General features: G+C 39.1%; 1 protein-coding gene across 3 annotated transcripts in view; it reads left to right on the top strand.

Moving 5' to 3' along the window:
* LOC121321720 (SH3 and PX domain-containing protein 2A-like) overlaps nt 1-26,667 on the top strand; it is a 90,516-nt gene that overhangs the window by 13,755 nt on the left and 50,094 nt on the right. For all 3 annotated transcript variants that reach the window (XM_041260803.1, XM_041260804.1, XM_041260802.1), the window contains exons 3-5: nt 7,541-7,616; nt 12,939-13,015; nt 13,724-13,815. In XM_041260803.1, coding sequence (XP_041116737.1) covers nt 7,541-7,616; nt 12,939-13,015; nt 13,724-13,815 — 245 coding nt within the window. The remainder of the gene's footprint in view (nt 1-7,540; nt 7,617-12,938; nt 13,016-13,723; nt 13,816-26,667) is intronic.

The following is a 26,667-nucleotide window of genomic DNA, read 5'->3' as shown; positions in this document are numbered from 1 at the left end:
AATCACCAACAGACTGTCACAGGTTTTGTTTTTTTGTCTGATACACCCAAGCTCCAAACAGAACAAAGTACATAAAGATAATATTGAAATATTCCCTTATGTTATGTGGTCACGTCAACTCCTCCAGTCTTTGTCATGAGACTTCTCAATCATAATAATGTGCTTTACAGGCAGTCTTGTTTGAGAAAAGCATCCATATGCTTCCTGTGTTCAGTGTTGGAATATGGAAAATGGTTTGAGGATGTAGGAAAAGTTCTTATTTTTATGACAAGGTTGGGGGGCTTCTGGATAAAGTTACCATCCAGCGAAGGAATTTGCATGTTAAATGAAATTCCTTTAAGTTTAGTTTTCTTTCAAAACAATCACATGCAGTTTACAAATAATGATCACTAGCATTATTACCCCTAGGCTGTCAAGGGCTCTTGTAGGGCAGATTATGGAAGAACGTTGACTAGGAGCTTCTTTGGATGGCTTTGTAATTGATGTATAATGGTTCTATAACTATACTATAATTTATATTGTAGGTATATAGACCATCTGTACTTACCAGGGATTGCTCCTTCAGGTCAGCTTAATAGGTTCACTCTCACTTACCCATTCATAATGTAGGGAAGGTCTCCGACACAACCAATTCATTGAAGTCTTGTTTATTAGAAGAGGTAGCAAATACCGATGTATAAGAAAGAATTCAAGATTCAAGATGAGCAAGACGGCAACCTCGGAATTAGCTCAATGCTCTCAGAACGAGCCCTTCTTTGCACTGACATTGGTTGTTTTGTGTCTCTTGTTGCCAGATAGAGTGCTTGCAGCCTCACAGAATAAACTCGATTTCACCTCAATAAACCGTAAATAAAAACAACTTAGATTTATAAATTATGTCAACAATAAAAGGAAGTTAGTCTGGAGCTAAAAGCTGTATTTTATATTTTCTGCAAATTTTAGGTTGTTAGCAAATATTACATGTTAACACATATCAAACTATCAGCTTGTTCCATCCCACTGAGAAGTGAATGGTCACAGTATATATTAATCTTTATATTGCCTCTTTATATTATGACTCTTTATATTATGACTTATGACCATTTTTGAAGAACAAATATGAAAAAATGAAAATATATTACGTGGGAAACTGAACTTAAAATTATAGCTGGTTAAGCTTATATCCAGGAACAGGATTCAAACCTGAATGCATTCCCTTCTGAGCAAATAATATCCATGGAGATGCTGGGATTTGGATAAATAGGAGTTGACTAGAATCTATGGAACATCAACAGCTGGTAGTCAATAATGTAGGAAAACGTTGGAGACTGCTGTTCTGAACTGAGCAGTGTATATACTGTAGCATAATGGGGTCCTGTGCTCCCTAACCACTGCTGGTTAGTTATTGCCAAACAGTATGGCCTATTAGTCAATTGTGGTGACAGCAGCTTGCATCTAACACAAATAAAAGGACGTTTTAATAGAAGCTGAACTCCACTTCAAACATTTCCTTCAGTGACTTATTTCCTTTACCTTCTTAATCACTTCACATGCTGGTCCCGTTTGAACTGAGCACAAACCGTAGCCAGACCGATCTTGAATTTGGATTATTCAATATATGTAATATAAAAATGGTTTTCGTCAAGAAGTTGTCCATATAGCGGGACTCTAAAAGCCAATTTTAAGCCTTTAAGAGTAGGATGAGCAATTATTAAATGTATTAATAAAAACAAGAATCTTGGTGCTAAAATCACACAATAGTACAAAACAGTTGGGCAACAGCACATTTTTTCTACCAGAAGCCTAAGCCAAAAAGATGTAGCATATTGTATTGTGCACTTTATACTCTTATACATCAGAATACTATCTTCAAATGAAACGGACAAGCCTTCCTACTGGGTGATAAAATCTGATTCAAATAGACCTTTTAAACTTGTCATTTTAGATGAGAGTGGGTGATGTGCCTGCTTGAGTAGCTCTTTATGCATCCAAATAAACCTCCTGCTTTTAACTGCTGTAATGCACTGCACCTTTAAAACTGTACCATTGCTCCCTGGGAGTATAACAGGCTATTCATATCTCACTGTTTATGCCAGTGGTGCAAGCTGGACTTGCACACCCACACTTCAAACACAATCCCTCACTTGTTTCTGAACACAATCTCCTAGTTGGTTCAGAGTAACAGACTGCTTGGTTCAGAATAGCAGACATGCTTTATACCCTCATCCTTGGCTAGGTGATGATAAAAGCTTATTTTATTGGAACAGTACGTGGCTGGAGTGGGTGGGTCATCTCATTTGAGGATATACTGATAAAATTGCCTTGTTTTACCTTTCTAGCCCATTGCTAACAATTGCTAAGAATCTGATTAGTCATTGTTTTAATGTACACTGCATACAAGTATTGACCCATAATACATTGACAGGGCTGTCTCCATAACCAGCATGTATGTGTGTGTGTGTGTGTGTGTGTGTGTGTGTGTGTGTGTGTGTATACATGTATAGATGTGCTTACCACCTCTCCATCTCTCCCAGTTTTTCATTTAGTGCTTTGAAGTGTTAATAAATGGCTGATGCTGAGCAAATATAGTGTGTTTGTTTCGATAATCACTAACTCTGTTATCAGAAGATGTATGGCCTGTAAAATATTTCTCTGTTGCGCCAGCTTTTCAGCTCTGTGTGGTGTTTTTGTCCCATTGATGCTGTTGTTGAGTGAAGCAGTGTTCATTTAGGGTCACAGCTCATTGCTGTCCTATTCAAGAGGTGTCTTCTGTGTTCACATTCATCAACCCTTCCCTGCTTTGAATTAGGTTACAGTTTTTTAATTTCATTTTTTTGAATAAAGAAATGCAGCACAGATCTGCACAATATATAAAAAAGAGGCATGCATAGGGTTCCAAACAGGGAGAGTAGTATAGAACTGAATATAATGTAAACATGCAGGCTAACCATGATTAACTTGTAATAGGGATAGGCCAGCAGAGGTGCTCTGCTTTCTTGAATCCCTTTCCTATTTGCTGCACAGGCAGGGAATCTCCCAGCTGTGGGTTCCCAGTAGCCATGTATGCAGATCCGCTAAAGTATGACATTACAGGCAGGGCTGGATACAGCAATATGCAATTCAGCCTTACTTACAATTGGACACAAAACCGTCTTCTATTCCCCCACACCTGTGTTACATTATTGCTAGGTCTGAATTGCACTGCAAAGCCTGACTAAAGCACATGCTGTCAGTGTGTGAGATGAGTCCTGTGTTTTCATTGTGAAGCATCTGCTTTGTATGGGTCTGGTCATCTTGTATTACTATTTCCAGGGAAAAGGCCTCTGAACCTCTGTGGTTCTTCTGGGGGGGATGTGGTAGGATGGTAGGAATGTGAAGTGCATGACAAGCTGGGTATTCTTGGCCTCTCCGAAGCACCAAGGGTGTCTTTAATACAAACTCAATCCACTATGTCTTCTTCCCTCCCTGTCCAGCCTGAGAAGTGGATGTTGGTCAAAAGTTAAGAAAAACCACTATGGTGGGCTCTATAGGTGTTGAAACACTGTCCAAGATGTAAGACAGACAGAAAGGTCCACTTCTGATAGGGTAGAGAGTAAACGATACTGCCCAAAACATAAATAAACCCCCACGGTCCTTGTTAAACATTCGCTCCCACAAAAAACCTGTTTAACCTTTGATGTGTTTTTTTTTTTGTTTCTATGACTCCCACACTCATTTAGTTATCAGGCTTAGGACTGGGATTTGGATAGCACATCTATTAACAGCTGTGCTGGCTTATACACATTCTTGGCAACTTGTCAGTCACAGCCAATCGGTGAGGTCTTAAGCATGATGTGCCAAATGGACATTGTATTAAATTTATTGCAGATCCCGAAGTTTAATTAATGGTGTTTGTAGTCTTTATGAAGAGAGAGATATAAAATGTAGAGTTTTCTCATTGCTTTGTTATTGGCTAAGTACATTCACAATCAGATTTAGAGACCTTAAATGCACATATAATAGGCACCTTCTGAACATTGTGTTTATACTTCCTGCAGAGTGCCCTAGTATTATAGGGGAGTTAACCCCTCAAAACAGCAGACCAGTAAACTGGTCTATTACAGATACAGTATCACATCCATTTATATTTATTTTTTAGTAAACACACTGAAACTATTTAATAAGTTATCCTAGGGTAGTCTTTCTGTAAAGTTAATTGGTGCTAAAAGAGGTAATGATACTGCAAATGTAAAATACTGTAATGGTAATTTGTACCTTATCTAGAGCTCATTGCAGGGTCTTTCAGATTGGCCAGCATTGGGTATGTGCGTGCTTCTATAATGGAAAGCAGGATTTCGTTTGAAAGTTAAATTAAGTTGACCCTTGTAAACCACTATGCCCCTCCCATCCGCACCCACCACTAATAGGACCAAACACATGCGAAAAGCATTCCAGGGTTTTTAATAATAACCAGTACTTGAGCAGTGTGGGCTTGTGGTCTGAACACCTGCTCTGAGCTTTCTGTGGAACAGCAAATGGAAAATATGGAAATATTTACCAAGAGCCTGCTAATTGTAGAAATGGGTTTCATTAGGAGTATGTGTGCGGTGCTTGACATACATACTCTTCACCTTGGTCACATGTGCTCTGATTAAGCTTGTATATTCAAAAGGAAAAATACTAACTGATCCATTTAAAGCATTTATACTATTGCTGTAATACCGTGGGGATGACAGTCACGCTGTCAGCACAGTACACTGTGCTTTTTTCACCTCTGTGAAACATATAGCCATAGAGAGGAGAAGTTAATGTTGACCATTAATTAGTCACTATTTTGTACACCTTTTCTTGTTAAAAACACATCATTTTTATACCCAATCCAAGTCTCTTCGTTTTAAAATGCGCTTGGTTCAACATTTTTTTAAATTAGTAACAATATGAATTAGTTTTTAGTTTGTGTCTGTGAGTGTTTGGTGGGTTGGGGTGTTGAACTTTCTGTGCAGTGTTGGTTTCCCCAGTGCAGAAAAGTCCACAGTTTCACACTGACGTTCTCTAGGGGTGTGAGAGTTAGTAAATGATACCCAGCTCTGCCTCAAGTAATGCCTGTGGATTAACCTGCTATGCCTTCAGCTCTTAAGGCTAATTTGGCGGCTGTTGTTTCTGGGGGATTGCTCTGGGTGTCTGGCTGGTGAGAGACAGACATGACTACATCACTGCACCTGTTACTGAGCTCAGAGAATAGTGACCCGGGAATGAGCCCAGTCCACTCCCCTCTCTTATTTGCTGTGCTCTAGTGTTCTGAAAGCTCATTTTCATCCTTCTTCTCATTTTCTTCACTGGAGTTAGTGTCAGCACACTAATTCCTTAAACAGACTAGTTAATGGTCAAGGGTGCCTGGTAATGCAGGCTATGGTTATAATAGGTTTAACTTTATGTGGAATTATCAATAGCCAGGAAAGTGTCAGAAAGTTGGAATGTAGAGGATACAACTGCTCATGAATGCTGTCACATTCTAGACATCTCAATCCTCCTCTTAATCGTCTTATGTCAAATGAAATGTTAGACTAATATAAAACACACACTCATTTTTTGTTGTACATGTCCCTTTTATATTTCCATTGTTTTAATGTCAAAAAGTTTTGAAGTAGTGCAGGGAAAAAACAAAGCACAGCATTGCACTTTTGTAAAACTGGTAGGGATTTAAAAACAAATTCTGCTTACGGTTTACTGCTTGAATTTTTGTAGTTTGTCTGAAATTGTAAACTATTAAAATAAGATGGTTGGTAATCTTTAAGTAGAGCATAAAATACCTCATGTTAGAAATACAAATCATTGCTTATGAGAAACTCAACATGAACTCAACATGTTTTGTATAACTGAAAGGATGAAAGTTCCTGAAACAATACAGAGCCGAGAACCCAGTTATTTTATACTACACAAATCTAACAACCTCAGTGACTTACCCCTGCCTCTAAAACTCTTAGAAACCTTAATGAAATGTGTGGAGATGTGTTCAGGACTCCCACCTGCTCATTGGCGATGGACCCTGGCTGCGCACCTGTTGTGTTGAGTGCTGTCTGGGCTGGCCAGTGCACATTACCTTATCACTCATGAATGAGAATACGCCCAGCGTGCCAGGAATCTGTCTCAACTGTGAAGGCAAGGCTGCCAGCTGGGAACTCAGAAACAAATCCCACCACCAGAGATTGTTAAACATGTATTTTCACACCAGTAACAGTGATAATAAAACAGTCCCAATTACAGATTTGTATTTTCAAAATCTTACTGAGACGAGTGGAATTTTGTTCTATATTCACAGACTGTGTGTGTATTGTTTAAGAGTTTGAGTTTTGGACACAATTTACAACACAATTTTATTTTATAATATTTTATTGTGAGAATGGAAAGAGGGTAAGAATGGAGAGAATTATTCTACCATCTTCATTGTTATGGAATGAAAAAGACAGGACCTCAGATGAGGACTCCAGCACAAAGGAAGACGTGGAGCACTGTGTCCCAGACAGGACGGGCTGCACACACTGTTTTTTCACCTGATTCCCCAGCCTGCTGTGGTTACTGGAGCTCCCCCACTCTCTCACTTCCAGATGTTCTGGCCACGGTGCCGCCTTCAGCAGTTTTGAGACCACATCTGGAGCAAAGTGCTGAACTTGTGTTTAAACAGAGGATGCTGCCATTCAAGTTTATTTTCTCTGGCCTGTCCAAATGATTTTTAGGATGGTTCAAGTAAAGAAAACACTGTTTAGGTAGGAGGGGTCATTAGTTCCATGTCTTGCAGAGTGGGTGTGATTTGTTATTTTTGATTATTAATGGTGCTCGTTATTTGAGTTTATTTGATGGAAGGGGCGTGATATGGTACTCCCCCTCTCTCTTTATCCAATGCATATGTTAAAGTCCATTGTTAAGAATTTATTTTTATTTGACTTTAAAAAGATGTAAAGCTGTTACAGAAAAAAGAACTGAAGCAAAATCAAATTGAAATTTTGAAAAGTACAGCTATAGTACAGTATTATAATACAGTATAGTTCTACCAAGTGTTCTTTTTGATCATAGTATTTTCATTGTGTATACTGTATAGTTTTGAAAGACAGCAATTATACTTCATGAGCTTCTCAGTGGTGTTCTCATCTGTATCACTGGGCTCCTGGCTGCAGCCAAGAGCGGTCAACATCAGTTCATGTCTGTTTTTATACGAGCATTGGGAATGAATGTTAAAAGTACACACCACGGTTCTCTTGTTTATGGAGTAATTCTTGGCTGTCATTTTCTCATTTGTACTTCAGCTATCTTGAATTGTGGGTTAACTGAGGTTTGTTTGATCATGACCGAACTCTTGAAAGAGTGTATGTTCATTTGAGAATATCTGCTGTCTGCTTCGTGCAGATTTCCTTAGGGCTGTTGGGATTTGAAGTTCCCCGGTTAGATACAAAGATTCAGTAAGATGCAATGTTCAGGCTAATAAAGTCATGGGCTCAGATCCAGGAAAGTCAAAAGCATCAGTGACAATCCCCCAGTACCTCTTATCTACCATCATGTATTCAGTTTGTTTTTCTCTCAACCACAGATGCAGATCCTGGATAAATTTCCGATTGAGGGAGGTCAGAAGGACCCGAAGCAGCGAATTATTCCTTTTCTGCCAGGTGAGTTTCTTCAGTCACCTGAATCCCTTTATCAAAATGAAAGAAATTCAGATAGTATTCCTCTAATATTTGAGTATGCTTTTCTTAGTCACCGTTTTACAAGCTCTCAAAGAGTGTGCAACAAACATGCAGTGGGCAGGTAAATAGGCAAAGTAAATTAAAAGTACATTAATGCTTTTGAAATGTCAGAGTACTATCTGTGCAGGTTAAAGTTATCTGCATATTCTGTCCAATTTTTAACTGTAGGTTACAAGGTAGCTGAGAGCTTCTGAAAATGTAAACCTTGGATCCATCTCAAATGGTTGTCTGTACCCAGTGATTAAGAAGTATAACAATGATGCATAATGTAACAATTAAGGGCAATTCTACCACAAACAGAGATGTTTTGACCTGAAGGTTAGGCTGCCACATGCATCATCTTTTGTAATTTGCAATTGCAGTCTTTTCTTGTTTAAGCTCAGATACAGTGCCAGTGCAGTTGGGTTTGGATTGGACTTGTCATTAGGGTGGGTCACCTTGCGTGTATAGAAGACTGTCTCCTAGCTACACCAATCTGTCTAAATACAGGCTGTGATTCAGTAAGGGTGATTACGGATCTTTAGAAATAGTCTACCTGTGAGTCAACACCAGAAATAAGCACCCTGGGTTTCTTGGTTGTTTGACAGAAGCCATATGTGGCCATTGAAGGCCGCTGAATTTGAATGTGCAGGAAATGTATCATATGCTGTGTGCACGCTTGTACAAATGTGTATTTCAGTGCCTTTGATCATTTCTGTGCATTTTTTAGACATCACACTCGTGTGTGTGTGTGTGTGTGTGTGTGTGTGTGTGTGTGTGTGTGTGTGTGTGTGTGTGTGTGTGTGTGTGTGTGTGTGTGTGTGTGTGTGTGTGTGTGTGTGTGTGTGTGTGTGTGTGTGTATATATATATATATATATATATATATAAAATCAGTCCTTAGCAATTCTGGCATGTGATTGGTTAAAACCTCATCAAAAATATATTAAACAATTGCCCCTGTGACAATACTTGCAGTCAGTAGTTTTTTGTCCTGCTTCCTTGTAATGTCCTACACAACAAAGATGCTGTAAACATTAAAATCATCATAAAAACTTTGCTTTCAGTGTTTTCTGACTTCCTAAAATTCAAACAAATCCAACTCAATGGTAAATAAATAAGTAAGTACGACCTTTACAAACTCAAGGGACTCCTCTGAAAATTCTATGCCGCAGTGAGAAAGTCAGACAGACAGTTCTATAATGTGTATGCTCTATGGACTTCAAAAACATGACTTTCTTGACTGATTCATAAAACAAATCTGGATTGCAGACCTCGGCTCATAGTGGGAAACTAAACCCCTCGTTACGAACTATGGTTACCTCCAGGGGACTTATATCTTCATTTGGGGGACCATTGTTTCCCACTGTACGCCTCCTCTCCAGTCCATATTTACTTATATACATATATAAAAAACTCTTCTTAGATGTTGCCGCCGCCGAAGAGAAAGGACGGCAACTCCCGCTAAATATATATAATACATCACTTTATTTATGATACGTTCCTATTGCAAACTCTTTGCACTGAAAGTGTAGTGAATTGTTACCAACAGAATAATACTGACGGAGTAATAAAGTGCAATTAGAATGTTTGCTCTGTAGTGATTTTAAATGTACAGAGCTGCCACACTGCAGCTACTGTACTTGAGCCCTGTACATACACTCTGCTGGTGCTTGTCTGTTTTTACTGCACTTTAACTGCAGCTGTTCCCTTGTGACTCTCGTCATTATCCAGCATCATAGACACTCTCTGGCTTGCCACTCCAGCCTCAGTCTGCATAAAGACAGATCATTCACCGTGTAACATACCCTACAGCCAGAGGGCCTGTTTGTTGCTGCTTCCGAAGGCACTCACTCAACCCCCCCGCCCTCACCCCTCATATGACTCCAAAACAGGCATCAATAGAACTATTTTTAGGGCACCTCATTTGTTTGCCACTGTTTACAGCAAATATTGTGATCTGATTTTAGCCTGAACTTTTTGTATGCAGTTTTCAGGGTTGTACACCCTTTCCTGACTTGGAATTCCTCAAACCACCACTGCGCAAAAAGTGAAATGTAGCAGCAACTGTGGCTTCATGCACATATAGTGCCTGCCAGTGTGCTTCAATTCTTCAATTGCCAAGGGCTTTGGATTGTTTCTGAACTCCCTCAAAGGTGCAGTGACCAAGGATTTGACAGAAAACTATCAATGTAACCAATGAAATGAAGGGGAAGCGAAAACAAATAGGTCTTCAGTGAACAGTGCTATACTAATGAGAGGTAGAATTTCTTTCTTGATTTTTTTAAAAGCCTTGGTTGATAAAACAGGTGTCCACACCACACAACCTGGTGCATTGTGTTATTGTAGGATAAGATTTCTTGAGAGCATGACAGTGCTGGACCACATTAAAGTTTAGCATAATATATGGCTGGTTTCACAGACCCTGATTAGCTCTCATTTTGGACTCCTTAATGTTATTTTAGGTGAGATAGCCTAAGATTAGTACCAGTCGATGTCTGTGGAACCAGCAGTTTGATTTTATATGCAGTCTCTATTTTCATCATACACTGTAAAATCCTTCGCCTTTGTTTATTCTGTATGTTTTGCATTGTTAAGTACATTTAAATCTGTACTTGAAAGGGATAAGGGACACCACAGATTCTATTGCTTTTATAAGTACTCTTTTCAGCACTCGAGGAGTTAATTCTCATTTGGGCTTTTCTGGATAATTGTTTGATAAAATAAACAAGAAGCTGGATATGTTTGAAGCCGTCCTCTGTAGTGAATCTAGACTAAAAAACCTCCTCCTCTCTTTAAATTTTGTAAAATAAATTTTAAAAAAACCCTCCCATGCAGACAGGATCAGACCTGACATTCCTTCTATGTTCTTCCTTCAACCTCCTTATCAGTCCCCAGATAGCAACTTGGCTGACAAAGCGAACTACAGTAGTGACCTCTGAGGAGTCCAGAAAAACCCATATACACAGCTTCCAACAGCTGTGTGCTGTCAAGCAAGAGGTAGAGCTGCTGTTGTACAGCAGGGGTTGAAGTCAGTCTGGCACACTATTATATTGAATTGGTTACCTGAATATTATGATTCAGTGATCTGTGGTTCTTAAAAATGGGCCGCAAGTATTTGAAGTTATCATAACAGTTGACTAAGTTGACTGTTTATCTCTTGACTGCACTTTTTCTCTGAGAAATACCCCATATAAAAGTTTACCACAGTAAAAGAATAGCAAAGTGTAATACAGCATGGTAAAGTATATCTATCTAATATATATATATATATAAATATTGTTGCTAAACAGAACTCTATATACATAACATGTTCAATAAAAAAAAGGTTTCCTGTTCCATGAATTGAATGACAAAAGTGTTCTGACGAAATGACGAAACTCCAAAAAACAACAACAATAACAAGAAAAACCCTGCCGGTTGATGCTCCTGTTCATCAGATTAGTCAGCATACCACTGGTACAGTAACGATATTTTTTAGAATGCAATATCAATGTTTTGACGAAATGACGAAACTCCAAAAAACAACAACAATAACAAGAAAAACCCTGCCGGTTGATGCTCCTGTTCATCAGATTAGTCAGCATACCACTGGTACAGTTCACATCAGAAGATTATGTTAAAACATGGCTAGGCAAAGATTGGCATGCAGCTACTGACACCAGATAATAAAGCAGGAAACCAACAGGCAGATGAGAACTTGAAGCATATGTGGAAGCTACTGCAAATCAAGATCAGCACACTAGATCTAGAAACAAAAAGGCTGTCCCTCTTCCTTAATGATAAGATCTGGAACCTGTGTGTTTGCAAATGAACCCCTGAGTACAAGCATGGGAAAACAGCAGCATTAGTGTGCTAGCTGTGTCTCGACATAAAGATGCAGACATCCCATTTAAACTTATGTACTGTTCATCATTAGTGCTGAAAAAATACATTCCAAGCAGCCTTGCAGGAGTTCAGTTTTTAATATAGTAACGAAAACTGCTGTGAGTAATGCCTCACCCTTGTGAGGTAAACATAAGCCAATATGTATGGACTGTGCTGCATCACAATCACAAGGAATATTTGATTAGTTATCAGCAGCCATACATGTAAGTATACTTGGATTGGAATCTACCTCTAAGATTGTTAGAAACTCACAGGTAGAGAGATATGCATGCTGTATATTACGTGTGTTTATAGAGGGTGTGGAAGACCATGTGTTCACTTCATGATTAAGCAGGATCTATCCACACACCCATGTCTGGAAATGTTTGATCACTGTAACACTGATCACCTCGTCTAATGAGGGCTGAGCTGTTGTAATAGGGGGTGAGGTTGTGTTGCACCATTCTTAGTCTACCCTGTCCATATGTAAAAGCAATACTGTGCTGTGCATTGCCCTCCTTTATTCCATTCAGCACACAAAAGGAGACCTCATAGAACACTTTAGTGTCACCTAGTGGCAGGTAGAACACATTTCACAGTGCACATTTCAGCTGTATGTACACAGAACTGCAAGTACAATCCTACATTATCCTCCTGAGTAAATTATTTCTACATAATTCATTTTTATCTCCTATAAAAGCTAGTTATGCCAGCTTTAATAAGGAAAGTTTCAGCTTGTGTTTTTTAGTACTCTCTGAAGTGGTGTTTTGGGAAGGAGAAGCTGCTTATCTTTACTGGTGCCTGTATGATGGTTTGAGCAGATACCATTTTAGCAGCAGGTCCTCTATGCAGTTACCTGCTCTGTTTGCTGTACCACTGACTTCTAAAACGTGGGATCATGTTTCAGTGCAATGTTTACATATTGATTTCTGAATGGCAAAACAAACATGCTGTAGATAAAAGGAGAATAATTAATTTTCAACAGTAAACACTGAACATATATATATATATATATATATATATATATATATATATATATATATATATACACACACACACACACACACACACACACACACACATAAGGAAAGTGTGTGTATATATATTTTCAAACCCTTTCAAAGACTGCTACCACAACTAGGAATAAGGAAAAGAACAAACCCTGTTATCTAAGTTAAACCAGTACATAAATGTATTCTTAAAAGCATGGCTGCTAATTCATTCAGCACATACAGTAACTGGTTTGCAATGTATTTAATATGCATGGTGACTTATTTTGCATATACAGCTGGGTTAAACACATGTGCAGAATCTGCAGGATTTCCCTGTCTCAGTGTCTGGGGTCTTCATCCCATGCTGTGTCTGACCGGCCCCTGAGTGTCGTTTTCTTTTCCTGGCAGGTAAAATCCTGTTCCGGCGAAGCCACGTCAGAGATGTTGCCATAAAGAGGCTGAAGCCGATTGATGAATACTGTAGGGTAAGAAAGAAAATATCATTCAGCTTGTACATCCTGCCCATAGTAACATGCCAACTTGAATGTGACCTTGTGACTTGGAAGTCTGCTGTCTACACTGTAGCGGCTGTCAGGCAGACAATGCACAGACTTTCATCACATGACTATTCAGTCTTACCTGCCGGACACTTGCATTCCCTTTATAGGTCTCAAAAGTGCACTTTTGAAAGAAACACATGTTGTAGCAAGCATGTATTTTCATTGTTATCTGGTGCTACACTAGGGTGGATCAATCTCTTTTTAGATGCCTTGCTTTCCGGTAGTGTTGCATAACGAAAGTGCATGTTTACTTAATATAAGAGTGATGACTGAATGTGTGCTCCTGTGCTATCTTCCACCATCTGTTTTCCTCTTGCTGTCCGCGTATCAGGCTCTGTCTTCCCTTCCTTGAGGTTGTCCTTGATCGACCCCCCTTTCCTATGAAGAGGGAAGTCTTTTCACTGTTAATGACACGTCCTCACGCAAGATAAATATGCTTGAACAGAGAGCAGAAAAAAGGCTGTTATGTACTTTTTTTTTCAAGGGCTGTGTTTAATTAGCTTCTGCATTATTTGTGTTCCTCTCCTAATTCTTGTTGTTAAAGTGCTCAGGGTTGAGCAGTTCCTGCAGCATGCCTGCTTGTTGCATTGCATCCTCCATTTCCTCAGTCTTTTGCTTCGTCCTGTTTCACAGTCACTGGTGCGGCTCCCACCCCTCATCTCCCAGAGCGAGTACGTGCTGCGATTCTTCGAGACCCGGCCCGATGATCTCAACCCCCCGAAAGAGTGAGTTTTCTCAACACTTAGGTGGCTGCGACATGCCTGCCAAATTTTGCAGGCCATGTTAAACACACTACTGCTTCTAAACATGCAATACATTTAGAAAATAACAACAGTATGTAGTGACAGCAGCACAAAATGCAGTGCAAGAGCCAGCATGGTGTGGCTCAGCTTCAGTTAATCAGCAGTTACATGAGTTTCGTGTGATTAACTGAAAGCTGAATTACAATTGAATTAACTCTAGTACAAGTCCAATAATACCCTAATGGCATTGTGGTATTCAGCAGTTGAATCGGTTGTCTTAACATGGCTGAAGAATCTCTACCTATCTAATGATGATCAGTAACTAGGTCAAAGGGATGTAGGGAGGGTTTTTTTGTTACAAACAGTTAGTTTGTAATTACTGGTGTTTTATTGCTGTAATGTGTCAGTGGAAATACAGATACGTTTCTCACTGGTTATTATCTGAGGGGCTATTGGCATTCAAATAACTATTTCTGTTAACTAAAGGTAAGGCAATCTTAAACTGAAGTGTTTTCTGAATTATGAGAAGTTGGTTTTGAACAGATGAAGCTGAGAACTATTTGGATTTCAGTGAGGCTACAGCAGTGTTTAGTGCAGTGAACTGTGTCTTGACTGAAGTTGATTTCATACTCTGGGAATTATTTCTTTTTATCTCTGAAGTGCTTCAAACTGAATTATGCACTAAAAGATGCCAAATCTTAATTAGAGATGAAGCTTATTGGATGCTATCCTCACTGTCTGATATGAGAACAGGGCCAAAAGCATGGGAATTTCTTGAAAACTATGATGTAAACAAATCTGTTTGTGCAAGTCTTCTATTTAGTTTGATTTCTAAATATTACAATAATATGACTATGGGTGGGAGTGCTTATCTAAATACATGCTAAATATATGTGCATAACAGTTTGCTATATTCTTGGAAGGGATTGTAAATAGAGGCTTGGTCTGTTATAGGAAAGTGCTGTATTTTAGTAGCATGCATCATTTATGCTTAGGCTCTGGGATCAAATAGAAAGAAAATGCCTGAGAGATTATTAGATGACTGGTTTGTGAAGGGAACCGTCAAGAGAAAGGGGAAAAAATGAAGTAACAAGAACACATTTACAATTTAAAGTGCTCCCATAATGCCATAACACTAGCATTCTTGTTATAAGGTGAACACAACAAAGGTATACTGTATAACATGTCTGTTCAATAGTCATCTCTACTGTAAAGATAGTTATATTATATATATATATATATATATATATAATATTATATATATATGTAAACACACAACCAGTCTCAGTGAACACACAACACACACACACACACACAAGAGTATATATGTATATTATGGTAAAGTGTGAGGTAAAGTCCTGGATGGTCACTATGTCAGAGCTACAATTCATCCATTATGAAATATGTATGTGGTTATGGGTTACAAGGAGATGTAGTCCACCTGGTTTTATGGAGGAAATTCATAAAACTACATTTCCCAAGATGCAATGGGCTACAGAGCAGATGCTGCTCAACAGTCAGTTAATAATGCTTAGCACTTGCAGCTTGTTATCTGTGTGAATATATAAAGTGAAAAACACATTCTCTGTGCATTTTCCATACTTCTAAGCTCCAGATACTGTAAACACCTTTGTATAAGTCTATTTTCTAGGTATTGATGAAGAATTATTGACTTCTGCTTGTATGAAAAACTCCTTTGTGTACCGACCTGTTTTGCGTCTGACCATGACAACGAACTGTACCACCTTAAAAATGAAACTGTTCTAGGTATTTCCCTGTTGAACAAAACATTCTGTGTTCTGAGCATTTCTACCATGGAAGGTCCCCTTCTCTCTCTCTCTCTCTCTCTCTCTCTCTCTCTCTCTCTCTCTCTCTCTCTCTCTCTCTCTCTCTCTCTGTGTATAATAGATACGTATGTATGTATATGTATATATGTGTGTGTGTGTGTGTATGTGTATGCATGCATGCATGTGTGTAAACTCCCCAGCGTTTTGGTGTTTAACATGGCTTTGCCAAGGGAGTGTGTTTTGAAAACAAAGAGTAGAGGTACTTACAGGCTTTGGATGTCATGGAGCTGCACTCATTTATTTCTATTTAAATCTATGAATGTGATTGTGATGTCATTCACCACATACTGTAGTTGATGATGTAACGATCTACTATTCCTTTCTTTTTAAATCTTTAGGCATCATGATACTGAGTTTATTTATCCACTAATTTTCTTTGTCTTCTATATTGTACATTGTCTAATTTAATTTTTCCAAAACTATGAATTTGAGGTCATTCATATTATGCTTGTTCTTTGTAAAGTGCTGAGTCACTGGTTCATTTACCTTTGTGTTTCTTGTGTTTGACAGGTGATTCTGTATGTGTTTATATAATGTTGTACCTCTTTCTCCTACATATTTAATTTTATTACATTTTTGGCAAAATATGCCATAAACAAGGTTGCTAGTTTTGCATGAGGGATTTTTTAAGCTTGAGTTTTTTTTTTTCTCTATTTGTGATTTCAATGTTATCTTTACGAATATATTTGCATACCTTACCTGTGCTCTTACAGGTTTTAATGTCCTGTAAAGTGTCGCCGATCCGTTTGTCTACCATGTACCAAAATGTCAGCTACATTTGCATCCTTTCTAAAAGCCATGCTCGGCGCTTTCGGAAAGATTTTTTTCCATTTTCTCTGAATTCCGAAGTATGTGTAAATGCTTCCAAACTATTTTTGAAATGTTGGGTAATAATTTAAAATAAGTAATTATTAATGGTAGTCTTTTAACCTTTTTCCTTTTACCATATCCAAGTAGTTCATTTCTATTGAATATCAACTTTTGTAAATAAATCTGTGTTAATAAATTTCTATAGTTGCAAGAAGTTTCAAGCACCCATCATTTAGGGCACATTGAGTTGGTCCCCTGACTGGCCTAAATAGAGAGGATTCATTATACACCCTTGAGATCAAAGTACCTTACACTTGTTTTTTGCTTTAAACAATGCATTCACAGCACCGGAGATCTCAAGAGGACACAACACGTGTTCTTAGTTGTTATTATTAGGGGGTCTATTGGCACTTGATGACTGTTTGTGTTAACTAAAGGTATTATCGATGGCACTTTTGTCACCTATTTCCACCTGAGCAGCTGGATATTCTGTACAGATGTTATCCAGACTATAGGCAAAGGCAGCAGTTGCTGCTCCAGACATGCGCCTGCTGCACCCAGGCAATGAATTGGTTATGCTTTCTCCTGGAACAATAAATCATACCTAAAACACACAGCTTGCAGTCACCCAGGTATGGAGCTGAATCAGTTCCACCAGTCCAGATGGCTGCATCAGGCAATATCAGATTCTAAAGAATCCAGAAGTCACAGCCATTCTGACATCGTCATGATGTCAATCATCCAATAGGAACTGAGGAGGGTCATCCGTACATATTCATTTTATCAACCAATAGGAACTAGGCTAATGCCATTCTCACTCCAGATAGATTACGAATATGTTTTAGAAAGTAAAAACCCAACACAACTGAGCCTGAAGTGACTGAATGAATGGACGCCGGATCCCACTTGACTTTGGGGACTGGTTCAATAGCTGGGAAGCTCTTCCCACCCTTTGCTTAGAGCGAAGATCAACATGAAGATTTGGAAATAGAACAAGACTGGGAAAACTGACCTTTCTCACACTGTGGGTTTCCTTTGTGCTTAAGCGGGCGGACACGATATCCCACTTCATCCAATAAAGTGTCTGCTTTCTGAACTGCATTGGTAGTATACAAGTATGAACTACCAAGACAAAAATGAAGGAGGGAGCCCATAGTACTACCATGTCGATGAAATAATTTAGAAGTTAACATATGTGTGATTTATCAACAAACCCTTAGACTGAAGAAATTAGAATGCCATGTGGACTCCATAAATCTGTGAAAGGATACACACAAGAGCATAATAGAATCTATATTGCTTTGACTCATACTGCATTTCCTTGTGTGAATCGAAACGGTTTGGCTGAAAGTGAAGCAAAAACTGTATTTTCCTGTGGATTGACTCAAACAATAATGTAGTGCCTGATCCCCATCATTATTCCGAGCCCAGTTCAAGTGCTATTCACAAATATTCCACAATGCATTTTAGTTGTGGGAAACAATCAATTCGATTACAGACACAAGCTATGTCTCAAGGAGGGGTGATGGCAAAAGCTACTAATAGAATGAAACATAAAATGACTACCTACATTGCTCACAAGAAACCGGTCATCCGTACATATTAACTTACAAGCAAGAGCAACCCTCACTATGGATTGAAGATAAGACACTGAATACCTGGGGGTAATATATTTCTTGATCATATTACAGCATGCAGACACAATAAATTAAAAGGCCGTAGTCTACTATTGTCTGTTGATGTGAGATAGGTATCTCTCATTGAATTAGATAAGGCAGCTTAGGTTTCCAACATGATTACTATACAGTGGGGAACAGACCTCCTGCCAAGCTGTGAACCCCAGATCACATGCCATCGTGTGTCAGCCCAGTGCCGTCTCCACAGCTTAGGGAATTACCAAAGCCATTCTGCACCACTGGGATTTCACGGGTACTATGTAACCTTTTTTTTTAACCAGACAAGACTGAAAGATGTAATTGAAATGGGGAAGGCAACACCAGGATAGATTGATCACCTTCTTTGTTGCCCAGTGTGGCCGACCAGATGTATCGTGACAGTTCTTGCAGGGGGAGAGAGGGGTGCGAGAGCTGAAATGATGCTAGACTCACATTAATCCAGAAAGCTAGCGGAGTGCAGAGAGGTTAGTGTGAAATGGGAGATACTTGTGAGAAGCCCCACTTGGATTTTAACTGTGGACATGGAAGCTCCATTTTATGTTGAATTAGTTTGTTTTTCCTAATCCCATTTTTGTGTCTATTTGGGGCAGTGTGTGCCACAGCGAAGGAGAATACTACATTTGAAATACATGTGCACTGATTGGGGCAATTCTATCTGCTTCAGTCCTATCTGCTCCTGTTTTTACCAAGCTAGACAGTCATATACGAGAGAGTTCAAGAAGCTAAATGTTGTCAATCTTTAGAACCCATGCCACAGCTGACTGGATAGACTGTATAACAAGTAGGGTTAATGTAGGTGATTGGCATTGGTGTTTTTTTCTTTTCATATGACGATAAAGACAGTCTGTTCACTTCATCAAGTACAGTGTGAGGAGGAGGAGAGTCTGCAGACAAAGGCAGCCTTTCAGACATAAAAAACAGTAGGATTTTTTCAGTTGCAGCCTTCGGCATTCAAAAGCAGATATTAAAATGCAAGAATTTCTGGTCGGAACGCTTCACAGCCAGTGAAGGTTTGCTTTCTCCGCTGAGGGTCCCACTTTAACCTGGGGTTGGGGTTCTTCATATTTCCTAAAATAGTTTCCAGCAATAGTTTCTCACAGTGACAGCCACAGTTATAACTGTGGTACTTGTCAATGGTGGGATATTTAGTTGACAGTGGAACAAAGTGCTGTCATGACCGTTTTGTTTTTATGTGGAAAAGAGTGTGCAGTAGGAAGGTATCAGACTGACATCAGCACTGTATTGCAACAGGCATGCTAGACCCCCCCCCAGTCTACATTGAAACTGAAAAAGATAACCACAAGGAGCCAGGAAAATAGTGTAATGAAATCACATGACGTCAACAGAAAGCATTTCCAACCAACTACAGATGTCAAGAGAGTTAGATGAAAAAATTGCCTGTCAGCACATTAACCCAGTCATTCGTTCCTAGCACCCGATGCCATTTCTTTCAAGCCATGAAAAAAATCTGTGTTCAACAGTCTCAGTAGAAAGCAGCTGCAGTATCAATATATACAGAAAGCACGAGCAAGAAATGATAAAATATAATACGTATTGTACATAACATTGAAACACCTTCAGAAATCCAGTAACTGATGCTAGTTAGGAGATCATGATGGTTGCTCCCTATTTAAAATTTAACAGCAGAGGCTTAACAAGTTAAACCCTTGAATTTGGTTAGCTAATGACTATTTGTGTTAACTGAAGGTATTGTCGATGGCACTTTTATCACTTGTTGCCATGTGAGCAGCTGGATGTTCTGTACAGATGATATCCAGTCTAGTAAGCACATTTTAATGGAATGCATTCATTTGCATGACTCAGAATTCTTATCTCAAAGCTTCTTAAAGAATTCAGTTATAGAGTGTGAAACAGGACTCTATGGCTCTTTAAGAAAAGTAAAAGGTTGTCAGATAAGCAGCTGCTGTAATGTACTCCACTCCACTTGAAGCTCTTTGAAAGACGTCTGCTGTGAGTAATGAAAAGACTGGCGCAGCATGAGGTGTCATGTATGTATCGATATGGTGTAACATGCAAGCACAGTAATAAAGTATTCTTAAATGGGCATGGAATGAGGTGAGTCAGGACGCAGGTTATACAGAACCAGACCTCTAATAGTACCGATAAACTGCATTAAAAACAGATTTCATTGACGCCAAAAGCATACCCAAAGTACAGACAGAGTAACAGAATTATGTGGTGATATCCATAGCTTGGTCCTGACACAAAACCTTGGTACTTCAGAGAAGAGGTCTTCACGGGTCCAAATTAACCAACCCGACCATGAACTGATGTAAAATTCTTATTATTAGACCCGGGTACGACCCGGCCCGAAAAAACAGTGGCACACTTTTCCTTTCCCCAGCTTAGTATATGCATTGACGAGACTCTACTAGAGCTCTACTAGAGTACAGTATTAAGCAGTGTTTTTTTCCCAGTCAACCTGGAAATCTGGCCGAACTACAGACAGTGTTTATTCCACCAGGAACCTACACAGAGGACACTGAAATTAAATATATAACATGTTTCTGTAAAAGATAATAAGATAAAAACATGATCTGAAAATAAAATGAACTGAGGTACAATCTCGTAAATGTTTGATTTTATTACAAACTTAACACAAGAGCAAATGGAATTGAGATGTAAAATTTGTGTTTTTCTTTCTTTGTCCACAGTAACAACAAATGATTTCCACAGCGCATTTTTCTGTGAGCTTTTGTTCATGGAATTTGTTTTTCTTTCTTCATAAACAAATTCATTACTTCGACTTTTTAAGAATGGTCTAAAAGAAAGCCCTTTGATATGGGTCAGGTGTCTGCTGCTGCTCTCTGCAAGCCATGTCATGTGCTACTGGGGGAAGCCAATCCACGCAACAGGAATTATAAGCAATGAATTTTAGTACCAAAGAGAGCCTCTTTAATACTAATCGACAGTTTGTGTGTTACTGAGTAAACAAAATCCAATCTGATCCCACCCCAGTGTTGCATGAGAAAGAAAACCAGAAAACCCGTTCTGTATTGGTCGGGTCTCGGGTCCACGGGTCCGGGTAGACCTGTGAAGACAGCTACTTCAGAGCACATTAGTACTATTGCAATATGGGTTGTTATACTGCTGTATTATACTGCTATTGTTCTGCATTCCTATTGCATTATCTCTGCTTCATACTGATTTATTGTAGTAGAATACATAGCACTATTTAAGACCTTGTCCCCCATAGGGACTATCTGCAATAATTTGGTCATGTAATGATTCTAAACCAAAACACATGTGGCTTCAGTCACTCTACAGTATTGCCAAACTGATTTTAGAAAGTACAGTTGGAGATTTTTAGAGAAATGTTGTTAATAGCTGAAAAAAACACAATCCCCTCAGAGCTGTCCTCAAACTGCAATACTGGGGCCAGAACTACTCAAGCAAACAAACATGTCATAATTTTTTAATGACGCTAGCAGCAAGCTTGTATAATAACAGGTTTCCAGCAGGGTGAATACAGCATTTCAAAGCGCCCACATGTTCATGGTCTACGTCCAGCTCGAGCATCGTTTTTGAAGTCCTTGCTTTCCTCACTTAACTTTCCTGCGACCTGGCTTTGTTCTTGTATTTTGTTCTTTTAGAGTTCAGTCAGCCTTGATGCAGCTGTGGCCTGAAGCCAGTAGCTTAGCTTTTTTTCTACACAGAGATGTTTAAAGTTGAACCTGTTTAAAAATGATGACGACGGATGCCCTGGCTGCCGCTCATTGTTCCATCAATTAAAACAGCAGGACATTTCTTAGGAAAGTGCTGAAGTCTTCGGAGCTCCAGGAATTTTGGTAAAGACTTTGAGGTTAGGTCAGTGACTTTGTTGTTTAAGGTTGGTAAGACTGGAGGCTATTGTTGCATAGAGGCATTTTTATAGTGGGCTCGATTCTAAATATCACTTTCAGAGTATGTCCCTCATCTAAAGTTTCCTGAAACACTGCTGACAAATAACCCGTGACACCCACTGAAAAAAAGGACTTGTCAAAGCATTCTCACTTTGCTGCTTGTTTTGGCAGTATTCAACAAATGGAAGGCATTAATATCATGGTTTGAAGTGACAACATAATTACATCGATATAAATTTACACATTGTAGCACGAAACTCACAGCAGCCTTGGCTGGTTACCTCGGGGATGTATGGACAACATATGATGTAAAAAGGGTATATCTGGACAATTAGCATGAGGCTGGGGTATAACTCTGTTGAATGTTTTTGTTCCTCAGAGCCACCACTAGTTTCCAGTGGGGTTCTGCTTCTAATTTTGTTTTAGTAGCTTTACTCAGACTAGACCAAATAACTACAAGGTCTACAGAAAGTATATGGGCGACCTGGTATTTTTTTTTTTAAGAACTCATTTTTAAATACAGATGTCTAAAATATCTATCTATCTATCTATCTATCTATCTATCTATCTATCTATCTATCTATCTATCTATCTATCTATCTATCTATCTATCTATCTATATAAGGGCATGTGTGTCGGTTTTATAGACATCTTGGAACACAGTTGAGTGACAGGTGGGGCTTTAAAGGAACCGTAGCTCCAGGATGATAGTTACACGGTCACATAGTAAAAGGCAGGTTTATGTACTCTGTGCTCTTGTGCATGTGTGTATGGGCGGGTCATGCCCTTCAGTTCAGTCAATCTGCATATTTAACAACTTGGAGGGTGTGCATGCTTGAAGCCAGCTGGTGACCTCCCTACAGGTCTCTCTGTAGACAGCCAGCGCAGCCCAGAATCTCCTCTTGCATGAGTACCCAGCAGGTGGGCTTCAATGCAAGTTGTTGGCTCCGTCACACATAGTTTTAATACATCCTGTTTTCACCTTGGTGAAAACATTCATTCCAGCCTGCTCAGCACCATCTGAAGCCAAACAGAAACCAATAAAAGCATAATTGCCACATACACAGGCACACAAGCAGCAGGACTTTGAGCTGTGAATTGCCAAAGCAACCCATTGTGAAAATGAACCTCTCATCTGTAACCCCTTCTGATTTTTACATATTGGAACAACTACCAGTGTTTTAATGGAAGCGAACGAAAGGTTATACAGTGACCTCATGCAGAATGATAGCTTAAGTAAATTTGAGCGGGTTCTTTTATTTGGATGACAATTCTATACACATGAATTGTATTTAGTTTTTCTTTTGTTTTGTCTTGTGCAGCCCTTTGATGTACTTTTTCTATGAAAAGCGCTATATAAATAAAGGATTGATTGATTGATTGATTGATTGTAGTGATAAACTCCAGATGGGTTGCAGTCACAGTGTTGTATTTCCTTAATTAAAAGTTGGAACAAAATTCTCCCAACTCAAGCAGCAAGTAACCCAACTATGCAAGCTGGCATGGAGTGACTGCTCCATTCACCGGCAATCATTGTCAGAAAACGGAGGGGATAAAAACCAAGACGGTCTGTATGAGAACATAAGAAAGTTTACAAATGAGAGGAGGCCATTCGGCCCATCTTGCTCATTTGGTTGTTAGTAGCTTATTGATCCCAAAATCTCATCAAGCAGCTTTTTAAAGAATCCCAGGGTGTCAGTTGGTTCCAGACTCTCACAATTCTCGGTGTAAAAAAGTGCCTCCTATTTTCTGCTCTGAATTCCCCTTTATCTAATTTCCATTTGTGACCCCTGGTCCTTGTTTTTTTTCAGGTTGAAAAGTCCCTTGGGTCGACATTGCCAATACCTTTTAGAAGTTTGAATGCTTGAATCAGATTGCCGCATAGTCTTCTTTGTTCCAGGCTGAATAGATTAAATTAAACCTGGAATAATTCTGGTCGCTCTTCTTTGCACTCTTTCTAGAGCAGCAATATCCTTTTTGTATCGAGGTGACCAGAACTGAACACAATATTCTAGGTGAGGTCTTACTAATGCATTGTAAAGTTTTAACATTACTTCTCTTGATTTAAATTCAACACTTTTTACTATACATCCGAGCATTTTGTTGGCCTTTTTTATAGCTTCCCCACATTGTCTAGATGAAGATATTTCTTAATCAACATAAACTCCTAGGTCTTTTTCATAGATTGCTTCTTTAATTTCAGTATCTCCCTTGTGGTATTTATAATAGGGTTCCTCTTTTTCAGGTTTTGTTAATTGTATTTTTTGGTGCTTATTTTTAGCTATTTTCAAGTTTTATGTAAATCGTTTTTCAGGGTTTTCGTTTTTGATATATTGTATGAAATTTGTGTTTTCGGTTACTTTCCAAAATGCTTGAGCATTTTTTTTTTCCTCTCAAAATATGTATAGTAGTAACTCGACAGTACTTGCACGCTTAAGTTGTACCTTCTTTCCTTTGCTATCTTCCACAACGAAATCCCTCTGGTCACGGGCACATTCTCCTGGGGTTTTTGTGCGGAGGCATTTTTGTACATTTCACAACAATTCTGTTTTAAATCCTCCGTATCTTAACTGTAATACAACTTTAAACCACACTAACAAGCCTCCATTCCTGATTGGAATCTCATTTGGAATCTCGCAAACAGAGTCTCCAATAGAAATGCAGGAATGTGCTGTCACTCAATAGTGGAGGTGGGTTTAAAGTATTCAGAATGAATCAATGATAGATGCAAGTCAGGAAGGCGGGACATTGCCCAGCAGCACTGGGGAATGTATTTATTATTATTTTTGTAGTAGATTTTATTTTTTAATGGGAAAAGGGTAAAGTCAACGTGAATTGATTATCCATTTCCACAGTTTTTCCTGTGTTTTCCAGTGTTTATTGGCTAACCACCATTTCATTTATTTTTGTATCGGGGGTGTTTTATCAGTTAAAACCGAAACTCAGACGCCCTATTTATAATGCACATTTTTAATACCTGCATATTCCTGACCTCAGCTGGAGACTTCCTTTAAGTCTCTCTGCACCCCCCACCCATCCGTTCACTGGGGATGGGGTTAAGACACACTCTATTTGATAAGATTTAACAAGATTACAGGAGTGTGCATGATGTCCTCCCAGCTGGTAGGGGGCCCCACAAGATGCCAACACATGATTAAATGTGGACTTCAGCAGCATCTCAATCCAGTCATGGGTTCAGCCCTATAGCAAGCGTTTTCCACTCATGGTTTCCAAGCTTTTAGACTCACTGTACAGTGCACTTTGTTGTTGTGAATGTACAGTGCACTTTGCTGTTGTGAATGTACAGTATGTTGCACATTCTGCACTGGTACAGGTGCATGCACAGTGTACTATGATGTTGTTAGCTCAGCTGATTACACAGGTGAATGTTCTACATAGTGAAGCACCTGCCATTAGCTTAGTAAAGTGTGGAAAAGAGGCCTTGTTCATCTAGTGTGCATGTAGGGGTGCAGTAACAAAAAGACAAAAAAGTACATCAGCTTGGTAACACACAGCGCCAACAGGCCTGCTTGTTCACTATTAAAGATACAATGGGGCATGTTCCATGGATAGCGGAGGTGTGGCTTGTGCAGGTGCTGTTCATTTTTTATTTAGCTTTTTTAAAAGGCTGCAAGAACTTTACAAACACCTTCGAGTTTCGGTGACTTTACATCCACCCCCATAGCAAATGAGCAATGAAACCACAATAAAACAAATGAACCAATTTCCCTCCAGCTTTTGTGGCTTAAAAGGACTGATTTGATCAAAAACAAACATGCAGCTTGAAGGCCGAGCACAAGAGTTAGCATTCAGAGCGGGTTCCAGCCGACTCTCCCTGCAAAGGAGCTGTACAGCAGAAAAAACTGCAGTGGCCTCAAGGGTCTGTTTAGTACCAGTGTTTAAACAGACACTTAGGTTATGTTGAAGTACAGATGAAGTACAGTAAGCAACATGTGGAAAGTGTATACAGTACTGCCGTTCCCAAGAGCCACTGACAGCAGCAGTGCATCACACAGAGAGTGCGTCGAATCTGCTCAGAGGATGGAGAGCTTCTGTCAAAGCGGCACATGTTTTATTACAACAAATAATGTATACTAAAACCAAACAGAAAATACCACGCCCCCTTGAAAAACAAGATAGGCTCCCAGGAATTGCTGCTGCTTTCAGAAATGAACCAGAACAATCGTCCAAATAACATTACAGCTCCCAGCTGGCCACAGCGGAATCACTTCAGGGTGCTGGCTCTCATTCAATTGAACCCTTCCTGTCTTGGAGCTGCAGAACATGACTGTCTGTTTAAACACTGAGTACTTGCGATACATAAAATGCTAGTTGGGCCCTTTTTTCCAGAGCCATGCTCCGTCTCAAGCCAGCATGCAAGCTTTATATTACAGGAAGGGGCTGCTCTCTGCTGTAGTTAAGTGCTTGTGAGCGTAAAAGGTGAAACAGACAAACTAATGGAATTAATTGTTTAACTTAAAATAAACTCTTTGATGTGTATCTGAAATAAAATGCTATACTATATCAGTTTGTTTAACATGGTAATTATTTAGTCTTATTAGAAACTGTTTATTTATCTAATGGTGTGTTTGTGTACTGCAGTACTGTTCTAAAAAACGTCTATTATCCAGTCCTGCC

The sequence above is a fragment of the Polyodon spathula genome, chromosome 10 (genome assembly GCF_017654505.1).
Source record: "Polyodon spathula isolate WHYD16114869_AA chromosome 10, ASM1765450v1, whole genome shotgun sequence".
Classification (NCBI taxonomy): domain Eukaryota; kingdom Metazoa; phylum Chordata; class Actinopteri; order Acipenseriformes; family Polyodontidae; genus Polyodon; species Polyodon spathula.
Note: the sequence above shows the minus strand (reverse complement) of the source record. Positions and strands in the feature narration are given on the sequence as shown.